Source organism: Mycteria americana, chromosome 18 (assembly GCF_035582795.1).
Source record: "Mycteria americana isolate JAX WOST 10 ecotype Jacksonville Zoo and Gardens chromosome 18, USCA_MyAme_1.0, whole genome shotgun sequence".
NCBI classification, from domain to species: Eukaryota; Metazoa; Chordata; class Aves; order Ciconiiformes; family Ciconiidae; genus Mycteria; species Mycteria americana.
Window position 1 is genome coordinate 6,072,891 of NC_134382.1, and position 16,370 is coordinate 6,089,260.

The following is a 16,370-nucleotide window of genomic DNA, read 5'->3' on the forward strand; positions in this document are numbered from 1 at the left end:
GATGCTGCCTAGTGCTCACTTCTGCCCCATTTCAAATATTTTTACCTTATTTGGATGAAATATATTATTTTTCTAATGAAAGGAGGTTGTTGTTTTTTTTTTTTTTTCCAAAGAGCTGGTTTTCCCTTCGTCCAGCTGGTGCCTTTATTAGGTTAGTGCTTGCTCCCTTTTGGGGATGGGATTGTTTTTTTCCCTGAGCTGGGACAGACCATGCCAGCCCCTCAGTCTACAAGTCTGCTGTTCAGAGCTTCTACTGCACAACAAGTGGAGGAGTTGGGCCCTGCCCTCCATCTCCCCTCTTCTCTGATACCCTGAAATTCACCTTAGGTACATTTCCATTATTTTATTTCATTTTTTGAGAGCATACATAGTAGTAAGAGACAGCCTTTCATCAGCATAATAGATGGACACAGCTCTAAAGGTGCGTACAGAGGCTGACTCCTGAGGAAGCAGCATAGTCTGGGGATAAGACAATAAAAGGGAAAATGAAGAAAGCTGGAAGCTCTCTCCTGTGCCCTTAGATAAATAATTTCCTATGTTTCACCTCGCAGCATCCTTTTATTTATGTTTTCAATCCCTGGAGGCTAAGCGCCTCTCTTGCTTTGCACTTGCATAGCACCCAATGGTATGAGAGGTCAAGTCCAGGCTGGAAGACTCTCAGCTCAAGCTTAACATCAGTTTTTGGTGTGCAGGGTCACCACCACATACAATTTGTGCTTAACATAAAGCACCACCACACAGAAGGGACCTTCCAAAGCTTCCTGTTGTCAAAGCCCTTGGGAAACACTTAACACAACCTGCTGGGTGTGGAGGGTCTAGTCAAGCATGGAGACCGTGACTTTAACACAACAGGTTTGCAACAAAAAGCTACTTTGGACCTGCTGTCTAGCCTTTGTTTTCCCCAAGCATCACGCTGCCTCACCAAAGGAAAAGCAAAGGCAGGCTCCATTTCTGTAGCAGGCACTGCAAATGAAAGCAACAGAGTAGACACGGACTGGGTTTTTCCACAGCCCCCTCCCTGCCCCAGGCAGCAGCCCAGCATATACCACGCTTCCTTCCACCAGTACACATCAGCATAGACCTTCTGGCAACCCTTCTAACAAACCCCAGAGCAGGGTGAGGTAGCCGCTGGAAATGCGGGCAGTTCTCCCACTCTATTGAAGACAAAATCAAGAGAGAACATAGTTATTAAAAAGCACTTACTTGCCAGAAGAACCCGAGTTGCAATAAGCAGAGGCCAGATCTAAAACGTCTGCCTCCAAGCCAGGGCAAGCTGGCTAAGCTGCTCCAGGACGGCAGTGCAGCTCCTCACACAGCTGTGCAGTCCAGGCTGTTTGGGGACAGTGGCCACAGGCGGGTGGTGGGCTGCAGCCTTGCGCTGCTCCCTCTCCAAAGCACAGTCAGCAACAGGGGCTGGGGCTCTTGCTCCAGGGCACAGCAGTTAATGGGGACTGGGGTTTTTGTGCGAGCTGCAGGACCTAGCACAAAACCCAGTTACCAAAGTTGGCTTTCTCCGCAACTTGTCTTTGTCACATCTCTGTATTTACCAGTCAGTATTTTTTACCATCGCATGTGGAAACTGAGGCACGCTTGTAAGTAAAATACTTTGCAAAGTGTCATGCAGCAAAGCAGCAAGATCACAAGGGATCCTACAGTTCATCCTCTTCTTTCTGATCTTAGGTTACGCCCCCGACACACACAAGGCAATAAAAAAAGTTCTTCCTGCTTCTGACAAAGATGCACATAGGACTGATTTGTCACATCTGGGGGTGAGGAAGCTTGGACAAAGATGATCAGGAGACATCTCTCTTAACCCTTTCCCACTTTGTCACATTTTTTGAGTTCCCCACATTTCCCTTGCAGCTATTGAAAAGGGAGCTTTTATATCCTCAAATTACTGGAAAGCACCAGCCTGATACTGTTTCCTCTAGGAGAGCGAGCACAGGCTCACAGGGTTTCACTGAAATGTGCTCAAATGACACTGTTCAGGGGAAGCTCCCTTCACCTGCTTTCTATACGCTATCAAGGACCTATAGAAACCATGTTACGAACCCAGTGAACTCACCAACCAGGGTGTTGTTACTCTTCTTCCTGTGTCAAAACAAAAGCTGATTACACAGTAAAATAGAGTACTTGAATAAGCCAGGCGGTGGGTAACTGCTGCTGGTGCTGTCTGTCTTGTTCTGCAGAAAAAAGGTTCGCTACCTGGTCATCTTTCAGCTAATATGATGCCATTCTCAGTGCCTACTGGAGTGAGCTAAACATTTCACAGGGCAGCTGATCTAAGAAGTTTGTTTCTAGCAAAAAAAAAAAAAAAAGAAAAAAAATTACAAGTTAGCAGCCAGGCTACACGGTTCATAAGGACCGAATTACTCGCCCTACAACTGTTGCTATGCTGGAAAGACAAGGAACACGAGACAGAGGAATAAAACTCGTGATTCACGACAATACCTGCTGGTAAAAAGGTCTGGCTTCTTCCACATTCTCTGCTGGTGGGTTGGATCTCTTCAACAAAGTACACAAACACCCCATTTTTTGAGCAACAACGGCTATGATGGAGTTTTCTGGGATTCATCAGGATGGGGAAAGGAAAAACTGTGACCTATTGAATTGCTAAAGGTTGTAAGAAGCAAAAACTAAGGGAGGGAAAAGGGCAGTTGAAGAAAACTGCCTTTTACTCTGCACCAGAAATCTCGAGGTAAACGAATTGAACACTGGCAACATGGAGGAAAAGGGGGAAAAATGAACCCGCAGGGATGCTTGTACTGTAAACCTCGTAAGTCACTCTGCAAGGCACATACCTCAGCAACATATTTTCCACATTTCACCAACTGCTGTTGTCCAGGCACTTTCTATTTTCAAAACCTTCTATGTATATAAAATGTACACAGGCAGGACAATACGTTTTCATCACATCCCTGCGTTCAGTCGTGTTTTCTTTTCACAAGGATTCTTGGCTTGGAGAAATGAAAAGTGCCATCTCTTAAGAAAAGCCTTTCCTTTTAAACACTTTCAAATTTGCCCTGTTTTAGCTAAACGTGACGTTCTTTGTGAACGTTAAACAGTGGAGAGAGAGACTGAGAGGGAGAGGGGGAGAGAGAGAGACACACACTCACTCACTCCTGGGGAAGATATTCGTCCATTTAAGGAATGAGAAATCATCACATTCAGCAGCAGGTCTAAATACAGTAATATGAAGGTCCCTTTTGCTCCCCCTGAGCAGGAAAATGTCACTGTGTACCAGACACCCAAATACTCAGGAATCAAGTAAATCCCTCATTTTTAAGAAGGGAGCCAAATACTTCTGTTGAACAAAGATGGGACTGCAGTAGCTACGAATTACTTGCTGTACGCCATTTCTTTCAATGGCTTCTGTACTGACATGGCAGGGTGAGACCAGTCATGGGATACGGCACAGCATTCCCTGCTGGTAGATAAGGCTAAGGGGCCGTGGATATCTCACACACTCCCTTCAGCACCTCCTGCTGCCGGGGGTGGAAAGGAGCGGGATGCTGCATTCTGCACCCTGCAGAGCCTCCTGCTGGGAGGAAAGGAACTGGAATAGCTGCATTTTACTCACTGGATGATACATCCATCTCGGCCCCTGCAACGTCGGAGGCAACCTAGCATTACAGTGGTGATGGAGCTATTGGTATTGTACCTTAGACTGCACTTACACCGTTCTCTACGCTGCCTCCTGCTGATGTAACCTAGTATTGGAACAGTCAGAAAATCAACCACAAATGTCCTTCAGAAAACATTTTATAAGGACTAAACTTCTGTAATAGTCCCTTTTCCCTCCCTTTACCACCCTGCATGCATATTTCTCCCCAAAATAAAAGCCACAGTAATCCAGTAACAGCCTGGTGTTAAATAGTGGTAACTCATATTTATTACAATTATATACAATCGTATTTTATATTTGAAATCTATACATGATCACACAGACGAGCACACTTGCTTGGTGAGGACAGTGAGACTCAGTTGTTACAAGAATTGCTCTGCTAAGAGGCTCTGATGCAGTGAATAACATAATTGGACACCACCATTTTATCAGCTGAGAACACAATGCTGCAAATGAGAGGTTTCAAAATTGACCGTTTTAATTTGTGTATAGCCCCAATGGGGCAAAAAAAAGGCTGGACTGGGCAAGAAGGGCCAGTGGTGTACCTCAGAGCTGGAACTGTTCTCTCTTCTGTAAAGACTGCTTTGCTGAAGAAGGTGCCTGTCACTGGGTAGGTACAGGTCTCAGCTGATCATTTAAGATGGGTTTCCTCCTCATTTAGGGAGAAAAACAGGCTAAGAACCATTGCAAAGATTCAGAATTAACCAGCTATTTCAGTATCTGATATCACCTCATTCATTCATTCAGGGCAGCTATAAATAAAATGTAAGATGTCAAAAACTGATGTGAGCTCCTTGTCTTTGGAGGAGGAAGGGTAATAATTGGGATGCGTGGGGTCAACCTCTTTTAAAGCCTTCTTTTACTGGGGAGCAATCAGTAACAAAGCTACCTGTTCTCATGGTTTTTACTGTGGCCGTGAAACCTGGACTTGGTCCCTAGCAAGAGGCCACTTTGATGAGTGTAAGCATGTGGGGTGGAAATAGTGTTCTTTGGACCCCACAGAAATTTAGTGTTTTTAGATGCTAGGTAGTTTCAGGAATTTGAGGCTTCATATACGGTTTGGAAGAGCCAAGACTGAGATCAGGTGAGGAATTCAGGGTTAAAACGTTCTTTTTTTGGCAACAGAATATCAAGTAGTTTGAGAAATAAAACAGAGGGTTATTTTGGGAAACAGAGAACTGGTTTGGGCCTTATGTGGAGATTAAAATCTTGTGAAATCAAAGAGCTCAGGACAGATTTGTTTCTGAAATTGGATAGAAGGACCCTAGGATGCAGCGAAGAGGCTGACTGTTTCAGGAGAGATGGTGTTTTTGTAAGAGGACTTATTCTGTAGCTGTGGTGCATGGTAAGGCGATTGGTCTTCCAGCCTAGGCAGTGACCCCAGCTCATGGGGAGAAGGTGGGTCTGGGAGGGGAGAAGAAGCCACTGCAACACTGCAAAGCCCTGTGGTAAAACAGGGCCCACCTTGTTCACTGGGCAATCATGACCCTACTCGAGGTCAATCATGGGAGAATCACTGGAGGGGATGGTGGCACGTCTCTCCACAAAATGGGAGAGGCACCAGGGACAGTGCAGGAGGCTAGGGAAGATGTACAGCAGCAGCAGCAGAAGCCAGGGTGCCTTAGTCAATCTCATTCTCGTTGCTGGCCCCCTCAGGTCTTCGTAGCTTTTCCACTTGCTCATTAATCTGACCATCCCCTCCTCGCCGGTCCTCAGTCTGGACACCCAGACATTCCTCCTCATCCACATGGCTAACGTCATCATCCTCATCGTCCTCTTCCTCCTCTTCATTCCTTTTGTTTTCCCTTTTCTCCTCCTCACCCTGCACCTCCATCCGCACTTGGCTCTTGACGTCAATCACTGCCTTGTTGCCCTCCTCTGTGCTCAGCAGATGGCAGCTGACCTTCGAACCCTCAGGGCTGTGGTTCTCTTTGACTGGAGATGAGGTGGTAGACTCGTTGCTGACAGGCGAGATGTCACTGCTGCTATTATGGTTGGCAACAACAGGGTTGGAGGGTGAGCTTGGCTTCACTGGGATCTGCCATGACGGGATCTTAGGAGCTGAAGGGGAGGGAGGGAACTGCCTCCTTGGGGGAGGGGAAGAGGGGAAGAAAAGGAGAGAAAGGGGCTTTTATTAAAAACACCGAGGGGTTATCATTAGAGAGAATGGTATTTGCACTGGGGGAAGTCATGTAAAGCAGGACTGAAACTGCAAGTCTCCTTTGTCATAAATGAACAAAACCAAGGCCACTTCACTTCTTCAGCCAGAATCTCAAAGTACTTTACAAGCACCCAGTAATCGAGCCTGCACACAAGGAAAATATCACAGCTGGGCAATCTGAAGTACTGAAACGATCTGGTTTGGCCAATTTCACAGAGTAAGCTAGCACTCAGGAATGCTGCCTGTGGAAAGACATGAGTGTCCCTTTATAAAACAATCACTAATTAATTGGTCAAGAAAATTCCCATTGGAGCAAAAAGTCCAACACACCAGGTCCTTGTGCCTGAGCCAAGGAATTTCACCACCTGGCTCTCGCCTCCACTGTGATACACAGCTATTGCCTGCTGGCTCATTACAATCCAGAGCCTATCTCCTAGTCCCAGCATGCACTTTACATGTTTGGGCCAGGTGCTGGCTGCCACAAACTGGTTCAGCTTCTCTGACTTGAATGGAGTCATACTAGCTTGCACCAGCTGAGAAAGCTGGCCGCTCTGTCCTTGAGTCCTTTTCCAGGTGGGCTTGAAGGATTTGATAGTGGCAGGCTAATGCCCAGCCCTAGTTGCAGGAGCCCATAGAATCCAAGTACCAAACAGGACAAATATAAGTGCAGTGGGGAGCACTGGTGCCCTCAGAAAGTCATCCACCATGAAGAGCCAAGCAAAAAAGCATGTCTGATCTAGTACTCCCCATGCATGCTTGCTTCTGTATGTGAAAAGTGGGAGTATGAAGAGGTATCAGATCGAGCTCTGAAAAGGATGCTGTGTGGCAGGGAGTTCTTGTGCCCCTCAGGTGAGCTGGCTAGTGCCACGGACAAGACCAAAGCAGACGAAAGCTGGCTGCTCTGCTACAGTGAGCACCTGAACACAACAGATTACATTTTCTTAGACTGAACTAGGAACAGTAGTTGCTCTCACCTCCCTCCTCCTGCTGCCACCACCAGCCATCGAAGAACTCTGCTGATCTAGCCTCCATCTCCTGTGACTGCAATAAGCTAATGTCTGCATTATTCAACCAGTATCATAAATGCAATCAACAAATTCAATCTGGAGACTTTCTTGGCTCCGGTGTTGCTGCTGCCTCCTCACTGCAGAAACATTTGCCTTTTTGTTAAAAAACAACCCCACAAAAAGTTTTCTTTTTTCCAAAAAGCACTCATCCCCCAGCTGCAACTTCCCCATTGTTGACGAGGTGTCATTAACTAATGCTCTCTCCCCAGCAGTGATGCTAGTACAACCCAGCTTGACAGACAGTAACTTAATATGTGTCCTCAATCCTCCAAATCCTCCAAAGAATGGGAGGTGTAGAGAGAATTTAAAAGGATATTAAAGGCCATACACTTTTCAGACTTCTGAAAAGCCCACTGGCTTGAGATCCAGAACATATCTAGTCCAATCTTAGACTGATCTTTGAAGTCCATCTCTTAGGAAACAGATGACTTGAGAAGACTTAGTTACATGTAGGAGGAGGCAAGGGAGTCATATCAGAGTGAAAGGATCAATAGCTGAAAAACTAGATAAACTCTTAAGTAATGTACTTGGAAAAAAAGATTTCCTCAAGAACTGAGATCTGATCCCTGTTCTTATGACTGTCCCACAGGCTGGGATTTGTATCACCTCATTTCAGACATCTACTACATTATAAGACGTCTATACCCAAGCCAGCTAATTGAGAGAAACAGGCTCTGCTGAAGTGCAATTCTTTTCATCCTGGTTATGCCCTAACCATGAACAGGTCAGCTGAACTGTATCCAGAAGTGACTCTCTGTAACAGAATGCAGCTGCAGATGCAGTCAATACCTCAAACTAGGTGAGAGGCATCCTGACTGTGCTGAATAGCACAGACTTCCTCTATCGTAAACAAAAAGGAAAAATCTTATTAATTACCCAAAGTGCTCTGTGATTTAAGGCAAGTTTGAAAAGCATTTTGAGACCTGCAAATAGAAAGTGATAGTGGAGTGCAAAGTGGTACTACTAAAATAGCAACAACAGGATATAGAGCTAGTTCCTGTTGGAAATGCCTTTCCGCTCCATGATTGAGAGAATCCCAGAAAGCAACCCTTTCCCCACACAATAATCTGCCCACATATTCCATCCATACCGGTTCAGGAGAAGTCCTTTTAACGAGTAGATCTCAGATTTCAATTCATTAATATTCTGCGACTCCAGAATCCAGTTGGTGGAAGTTGTGGCCTAGAACATGAAAAAGAAGACATAAAGATCAAAGTATGCACTGGGAGATAGTTCACAAATGTCACTTTTTTCTGTATTATCCTCCCTCTACTCCCATCTGGGAATCTCGAGCCCTGGGGATAACATACATAAGCTCTATCATTTAAAATCTCTCAGATCTGAGCAAAACAACTTCCACAATAAAGAAGGACCTGAATGGGTCCCCACGATGATCAGAAATAATAATTGTCTCAAGATGCGAAGACTATTCAAGTATTTGCTTTCCATTTGGGGGACTAATTAATCTTGTCTCCAACATACCATGCACAACCATTGCTGAAGCATCTCAAGGGGACCTTTCTTTTTCGATTAGGAGGAGGCCAGCACTTGTGAGAATTCAGACAATGCTAGGCCTACAGAGGATGTTTTCCACCAACGTATCAGACAGAGAACAATACACAAAGAGGTAAACTAAATCATTTGACACTGACCTAACGAATGATTTCTAGAGAAGAACAACTAGAACTAGGATCCTGAAAGGCAGTGGGAGTTGCACTGAATCAGGTCCTTTACTCTTTCTTGTGACTGCACTTGGCTGAGGCAGCAGATTCAAATATTATATATTAACAACTATTTTAAAACCATTTTTTCATTTCTCCTAAATCATGAAATAAAGAATTGATTATCTGCACTCTGTGGTGTTTAGAGGTGGGCTGATAAATAGATGCTTGAAAGTTGCAAAAGTTTTCCCTACTAAATCTGAAGAATTAGAGCTATGCTTGAGTTACCAGATTGTATCTCCAGGAAGCAGCTGGACTAGGCACTATCTCTTGGATATTTTTAAGGCAATGAATGCAATTTGGTGGGGAAAGACGATAGGTAACTCATGGAAGCCTGGTACAGCTGCTGTCAGCACTGCATCAGAATTGCTATGGGATATCAGGCAGAAATTAGAGTAAGGTGACAACTGAGGAGAACATGCTGCAGATAACACTTTTGGCAATCTTTCTTTTAACTCTTTTGGGAACTTGAGAAATGGGAGGAACATTCTGAAAGACAGATCATGGCCTATGGTTACCCCCGTCCTATCACTCTAGCAACTCCTGTAGCGATGGGCTGAGTATGGGACCAAAGAACACTCATGTCTAGCACTTCCCATAGTAATTTCTGCTAAAAGCCATTAGGAATGAACCCATTTGTGAGCATTGCTCCAGAAATACTCCTAATAAATCCCCTGCCAACAGAAGCCAGGACTGGAATAACACAAAACTCCTCCTCAGCAGTTCCTACTAGATGTAGCCAGAACTGGTTTTTCCTACTTATTCTTTAAACAGACTTCAGCTAGTGCTGAGTAACCCTGAACACCTTCGCAGCCAGCACTCCTCACAGTGACTTCTGGGCTGTGAACCCAGTGAGCTGGGAGAGGCTCCGTCTGTAGTAGCTGTGATATACACAGATGCGTTCCCTCGGGATTCACACTCCCAGCCCTCAGACAGCAAGAATCCAGGAGCCACTGTTCTGGCTTTCCAAGACCTTGAAAGCTACAGCAGCACATTAACAAGGGAGTGATTTCCACTCACTGGCCTGCAAAGGACTCAAATTTCCAAAACACATATGGTGCCAGATGCCTAGGATTTAGAAATAAAATCTGACATCTGGGGCTTTTTAGCCAGTCTCTTTAAAAAACAGTTGTAGAAAATTCAAGCCTTGAATTTTTATGTACGTTTTTTAATTACTTAAAGTCCCTCTTTTTAATTTTTTACAGCATGCCAGTAGGAGTTTGAAAAGCAGATATAAAAACTTACATTACAGCTGAGAAAACACAGCTTTTATTCTTTGGTTTGTGGGGTTGCCCAAGTTTTTCTTTGTACACATGAGGTTTAGATATCATAACAATGTGTGCTACCATTTCAGTGCAGGGGGTAGAGAGGGGGGAGGAAAAACTTCTTCAAGACTCTCTAAACCACCAAGACTCTTATGCCCTTTTTCCTTCTTAAAGCTCAACATGTGGTCTTAATCTTAACACTTAAGACCTGAAAACAGTTTTCCAATTTCCGGACTGGCTCCAGGCCACTGACAGGCCACAGTTCCCAAGGAAAATTGAAGTAGAGTGTTGTGACCATAAACTGGCTTTCACGGTTGGGTTTACAGCTGTGCCACTGAGGGATTCCTACTGTACAGTGTGCACACCACACAGTCAGCTGTGGCCCACCAGTTACACAGCATCAAAGGGTTTGTATAAGATTAAAGTACAGGTAAGGGGAGAAGACAACTGTTCATGCTGTATGTAAAAGACTGCAAGCATTGCCTAAGGGATTTAACAGTAAAAAGAAAAATCTCTCCCTGTACAGAGAATACTATAGGATGACTGGGCCCTGAATAATCACAAGTTTGTGGGTGAAAGGAAGACTCCATCTCTATGTGACTGGTTCAAATCCACCCCACCTCACATGTAACCAACTCTTACTGGCTGATAGAATGCTTGGGCCAATGGCTGTAAAGTACTTTGGAGATGAAAAGCACTAATTCTCATTGCCAGAAAGAAAATCAATTTTGGTCAAAAGTGGTTACTTGTAGTTACACATGTAACAACACAAACTAGTCAGAACTGATGGGTTTATTGCAGGGTCAAGTCAGGAGTCAAGGGGAATGGGCCACTGTGCATCACTAATGTGGTTGTGATGGGGCCACCTGTTATGCTGAGATGACCAAAATCATTGAAACAAGAAACCAAATAGTAAGAATGTTCAGCCATTACCTGGCCTGGATCTGAACAAGTAACTTAAATACAGTACTTCAAGTGTGTGCCTGGCTGAATGGGATTAAGTCATTGTTTTGACAATGTACAAGGGTACAGGAGATATATAAATATGTAGAATTACATATTACACACAAATAAAACTTCTGCACAACTGGCCTCTACCTCTTTTGGTCAGTGGACTAACAGCACAATTATTTCATCTCAAATGCAATGCAGAAGATACAGAGCTGAGAACAGGTCTGAGGCCTCAGGTACACAGGCTGTATACAAAGCTATACAGCAAAGCCCTCTCAGAAGTTAGATATATTTCATTGAGTACCCAATTAATATCCAGAGCTTTAAACAGACTGCCTATGGAGAAGTCAGATGCAGAGAAACTGGCTGGGGATATGACAGAGCTGAAGGCTGGACTAAAAAGGTGAACCTAAAAAGGTGCTTTCCATGTGCCCACAAAAGAAGCCATGCATGTTCCAAAGAAGATGGTGATGTTCTAAAGGTAAAGAGTTGGAAGTGGATACCTTAGAAGCAGCCAGTTCTTGGGTGAGCTCCTGGATTTTCTGTTGTTGCTGGATTAGCAGTTCCTGGACAGCTGCTAAAGTTGTCTGTAACTGAGTCACTGTGAGGGAAAAAGCACGAGAGTGTTAAACTGAGATACGTGCACATATACGCACTCACACACGTCCTTCCTGCTGTCTAGCTACAAAGATGCCTCTATTCCTACTATATTTAATTTATCTACGCCCGCCTGCCCACTTTAATCCATATGATTTATCGGCACTACGGGTAATCTACCTGCACTGCATCTAACCTCCAGTATTTCTAGTTTATCTTTCCATTGTATAGATGTCTATAGCCCACAGTATATCCGTCCAAAACCTCTCCCTTCTAATTATATTGGTTTATGATTTGTACATCTCCCTGAACTTATACAATGTTTGTATCATTTATCTATCTTGGGCCTCACACAGGCAAACACTGGGGCTAGCTCCAATCTGGGAAGAGGCTGGTCTCAGGATTGACCTTAGAGTATCATGCAAAATGAAAGATGCTTTTCTTCTCACCCTCCACTAAAAAGTATAATTAGCATCCTCCCACTCTCAACCCACCAGCTCCTTCAACCCCAACATCTTTAACAAACTTACTGCTGAAAATCATACTCTTTTCCTTCCCACCAACTGAATATACTTTGCGCTTTTCCCCTTTTATTTCAAGAGAACACCCTGTATTCCCCCCCTACACCCCAGCAAATGCTGAAGAACTTCTGCTGGACTCCAACTCCAGCTGTAGGAGAACTTTTTCTACTTTGGTACTTTATCCAAAGCTTCCAGGCAGTAAACAAGCTGATAAAATAAAATAAAATTAAAAACTCTATTGGTGTGACAGGTAACAGCTAATCCAGACCATCATTAGGGCATCGGGTAATGAACAGACACCCTATAGAGTCAATAACAGAGAAGGTGGCTAAGGTCAGGGAGGCACAGTAATTACAGACTCTCCTGACCCTTCCCCGGATTTTCAGATGGAAGGTGGGGGGAAAACACCAAAAAAAAGCCCCTGAAAACATCAGAGAAGCAGAAATTAAAAATGAACTTTACAGCCCTCCGAAAGGCTGTCATTTTATTCCCCTTATTAATATTCTGAGGTTGGGAGCCTTTCCGTAAAAACATAATTAATTGAGGCCGCGCCGACAGTAAACAAGCAATTTCAAATTAAACCGAAATGACGGCGGCTTCATTTGCAAATGTGAACAGATTCTCAGAGCAGATAAATGAAGTCACCACATAAAGTGGAGATGGAGGGAAAGAAAAGGGTGGGGGTCTTGGCAGAATGGAGGATACAGGGAGAAAGGCTTTGAGAGGTGAATTGATGGAGTCATTAATCTTTACCTGTCTGTGTCACACTGCCACTCATCTCAGAAATGTTTGACTCAATCCTCTGAAGTTGCTTCCTGTCTTCTTTGCCTCCCATGATGAGAGGAAGCAGGTATTTCTGCATGGAGTACAGAAACTTTTTTAGGAAATAGGGATATGCAAAGCGGTCTTTCTAATCTACCTGAAACATCCTCAAAGCCCACCACCCAAACCTCAGCCTTTATCACAGAGCTGGTGATCATTTATCCACACACCTGGCTGAGAAAAGAAATTCCCTCTACAGTAGGCGTTAAATGAAGTTGCAGAAGAGAAGATATGAGTTCTGTGGTTACATTTTTGGGGGTGCTAAAAAACAGTTCCTCACTCCATTTAAGGTTTCCTGGGACAGCTCTCAGTCCAGAGAAACATCCATCACAAATAGAGTACAATTTCAGATCTTACACTCTCAAATGTGAACACACTGATGTGTCACAAGATTTGAGCTACATCCACAAGGCAAGAAATTACAAAGGGGGAAGAAGAGGAGAAAGGCCCAGGAAAGGCCAGAGGAAGCACAAGCCAGGTATTATAAAATCTTTTGAACCTTGGCAGGGGAAGGGTTACAAGTCACGGAGGGAAACGCAGAGATCTGGAGCACAGGGAAGAGAACTAAGGAACCAGGGCTAAAGGAAGTGAGAAACAAGCTAGTACAGGATGGGAGGCAGTTCAGTGACAGTGTACACAGCCATGAAATCTACCCCATGATGCCACTACAGAGGATGGACTGGATCTAACAGGTCACAACTCTCGTCTAACAACCATGGATTCTTCTGCAGCACTGCTCCTATGAACTGAATATGCACTTTAACAAGGGCACGTCCAACCACAACATGGCAGGTGAAAAAAATGTGAGAGAAGGATGGTCTAGGATGTGGAAACAGCCCTGATAGTGCCTATCAATTCTTTTTCATCCTGGCTTTTGATGCATGTACACCCACTATTGGGGCATACATACAGGGTGGTTTCTGAGACAGGGCTGATTATCCAAACTGACATGGGTGGGACAGCCTTCTTTTACACTTAATAGCACTGGTTTAAGATTTCAGTGTCGCTGTACACAGCTCTTACCCTCACAAAGCACATGTACAAGTACATGTTTACGACATTCTGAAAAGCAAAGAGCTTTTGATGACTTTCATAAACAGTTCTCTCTTAATCTTCACAGAACACACGTGGACAACCATGTTTTATTCTAGTATCCTATCTTTCATATAAAAATCACTATTTGCAAACTCCCTCAAAATCCCATGAAGGGCAGAGAGAATTTATCAATCTCCAAAGATTTCTTACTCCTATAAAAGAATATGGGTCTCTGCTAGGCACACAATATGCCTTATGAGGTTTGGATACACAGCAGAGCAAGATCTGTAAACAAAGAATACAGCAGTAGGATATATTAATAGCATCAGTGACATCATGCCAAAAAATTTATGTAAATCATCAATATGTGTTAGATATGTGTCATTTAGTAACAGCAATGTGTTCAGGTCTGCAAGGCCCAGCAGCTGTTGTCTTAACATCTCTCTCTGGACACTTATCAGCCCCACCATTCTTTGCAAGAATGAAAAGATCAGTAAGGTTGGCACCACTACTTTAATATAAAAACATAGGGACAACATATCTCAATAAAAAGCCATTCTCTTGAATCATGTAACTTTACTTGCATAGATGAAACATGTTGTTTAATCTGGCCTCTCTCTCTTAGCCTGAGACCCAGAAAATTAATGATAGGACAGGATAAAAAAAGTAGTTTTAAACTAGAAGGCCAACACTTTTAGTTGTAAAATAGATTTTACTAAACAGTTTAGGCAGTAATAGTTAATTAAAGGACAAACAAACATGAAAACCATCAACCTCTTGTTAAGTCTTCATCTCTGTCCCTTTTTCAAAAATAAAACACAACTCCTACTGGACCAAAGCTCTTTACACTCTGCTGAGTTGACCTGAACCACTTATGTCTGTCTACGTAGCCACAGAATATAATTGTTTACCAAAGACATTATCTAATGCCACTTACCACATTGCTGGAAAGCAAATCCAGAGTGAAAGAATATGTTCAATTGGAGAAACATTGCACAAGAAATAAGAAGGGGCTGCTGTCTCTACAATACACAAGCAGACACACACTTGCTCTACCTTGTTTTAAGCACATTGGAGTAGACCTACAGGATGTATGGCAGACCTGGAAATTGGCACCTTCTTTTCAACGTTCTGATCGGTCAAAGAAGATTCTTCCCTGCCCATGGTGCAGGATCACCAGTGGACAAATCATTAGACTGGGGGCTATGACAGTAACGTCTGCTGGCCAATGCTGGGAAAATCCCTTTACTGAACTGTGCTCAGTTTCCCCAACTTAAAAAAATCCAAAATATATATATACGCAATGAAAATGACCTTGTTTCTAGCAGTTTGAGATCCACTGCTAAAAACGAGTTTTGTTTGCTTGCCACTTTTTGACTCTGCATTTTCATGTTGTCTACATTTCTCAAATATACCAATGGCAGTGCCAGTAAGAACAGAGGTGCTTGACCAACTTGGAACCAACATGATCATTTGGACACAAGCAGAATAACATTGTTCTCTCAGAGTACAGTGTAAGAGTAGTGAGGGATATATTACCTTGTAGAGCTGGTGGAATCCAAAGGCAATTCCTGCCATTATGATAGCCAAAGCCCCATAATCTCGCCATCTGGAGCCAGGTGGACCTAAAGGCCAAAATCAAGAAATAATCATAGTCGGAACTGCAGGTGACAACATTTTCATACAGCCATTTTATCAGAGAAAAGAGCAATGAATAATGCCAGTTCTGCTGTTTCTTAGCAGGCACAGATTTACTGAGCAGGGGGCATTAAGATGCTGGTAGTCCCTCAGGTACAGTGTGCAGGCTTCTGGCCCTAGGACATTGAAACACCTGTCCAGACCTCCAGCATCGACACTGGCCTTGCGCAAGGTGTCAAAGGGAGACAAATCACAGCAGCAATTTAAAAAGTTCCATCAAGCTGTTTTGCCCTACTCTTTCCTTGCAGAAGGCACTCTGAACCCTACTGCACTTTCCCCAGATAACTGCCTGTGGTGTTAGTGCTAGCTAAGGTTAACTCATTACTTGAATACCAATTGTTCTTCACTATCATAATTTTTTGAAAATGGGGACAGAGCCAGAAACCCAGAACAGTGGGGGGGAAAAAAAAAAAAGAAGGAAGAAGGAAGGAAGTGTTTTGAGAAAGAAGAGAAATCAGGGCAATAAATGGGTTTATGAACACTGTGTCAGCAATTATGGACCATTTCAATAAGGAAGGATCCAGTGTCTTTCAAGCCTGAATTAAGAACAGGGACCAAAGCACACATAAACAGCAGAGAGAAAATATGCAATTAAATATCTGCAGAGAGAGGTAAAGAAGTAGATAAAAGCTTTAGATATTTAACAGACAATTCTGCACAGAAGCTTAGAGACTCCACAGAGCAAAGCAAAGATATGGTATGCTCTGCCCCTTCAAGCAGAATCAGAAGACACCTGTAGTTTTCCACCAGCTTTATCCTTTCACCTCCCTCGCAGTTCCCTTAACGAATCTGGTACTGCCCCCGGTTTTCTTTAATAACAAAGAGGATGCAGAGTGATCTTTCCTAAAGTTCAGTGGCAGGATGTGGGCAGAACTGATGAGGTGGAGGCCGGTGTACAGTCTCCAAA

At 43.7% G+C, this 16,370-nt stretch overlaps 1 protein-coding gene across 1 annotated transcript in view; it reads right to left on the minus strand.

Annotated features, from left to right (window-relative positions):
- Positions 1–4,813: 4,813 nt before the first annotated feature.
- PEX14 (peroxisomal biogenesis factor 14) overlaps positions 4,814–16,370 on the minus strand; it is a 79,520-nt gene continuing 67,963 nt past the window's right edge. Inside the window, exons 5-9 of the mRNA XM_075520819.1 lie at positions 15,305–15,390; positions 12,662–12,764; positions 11,294–11,391; positions 7,944–8,035; positions 4,814–5,712 (exon numbers count right to left, since the gene is read on the minus strand). Of these exons, the coding sequence (XP_075376934.1) occupies positions 5,247–5,712; positions 7,944–8,035; positions 11,294–11,391; positions 12,662–12,764; positions 15,305–15,390 (845 nt within the window). The 3' untranslated portion in view covers positions 4,814–5,246. The remainder of the gene's footprint in view (positions 5,713–7,943; positions 8,036–11,293; positions 11,392–12,661; positions 12,765–15,304; positions 15,391–16,370) is intronic.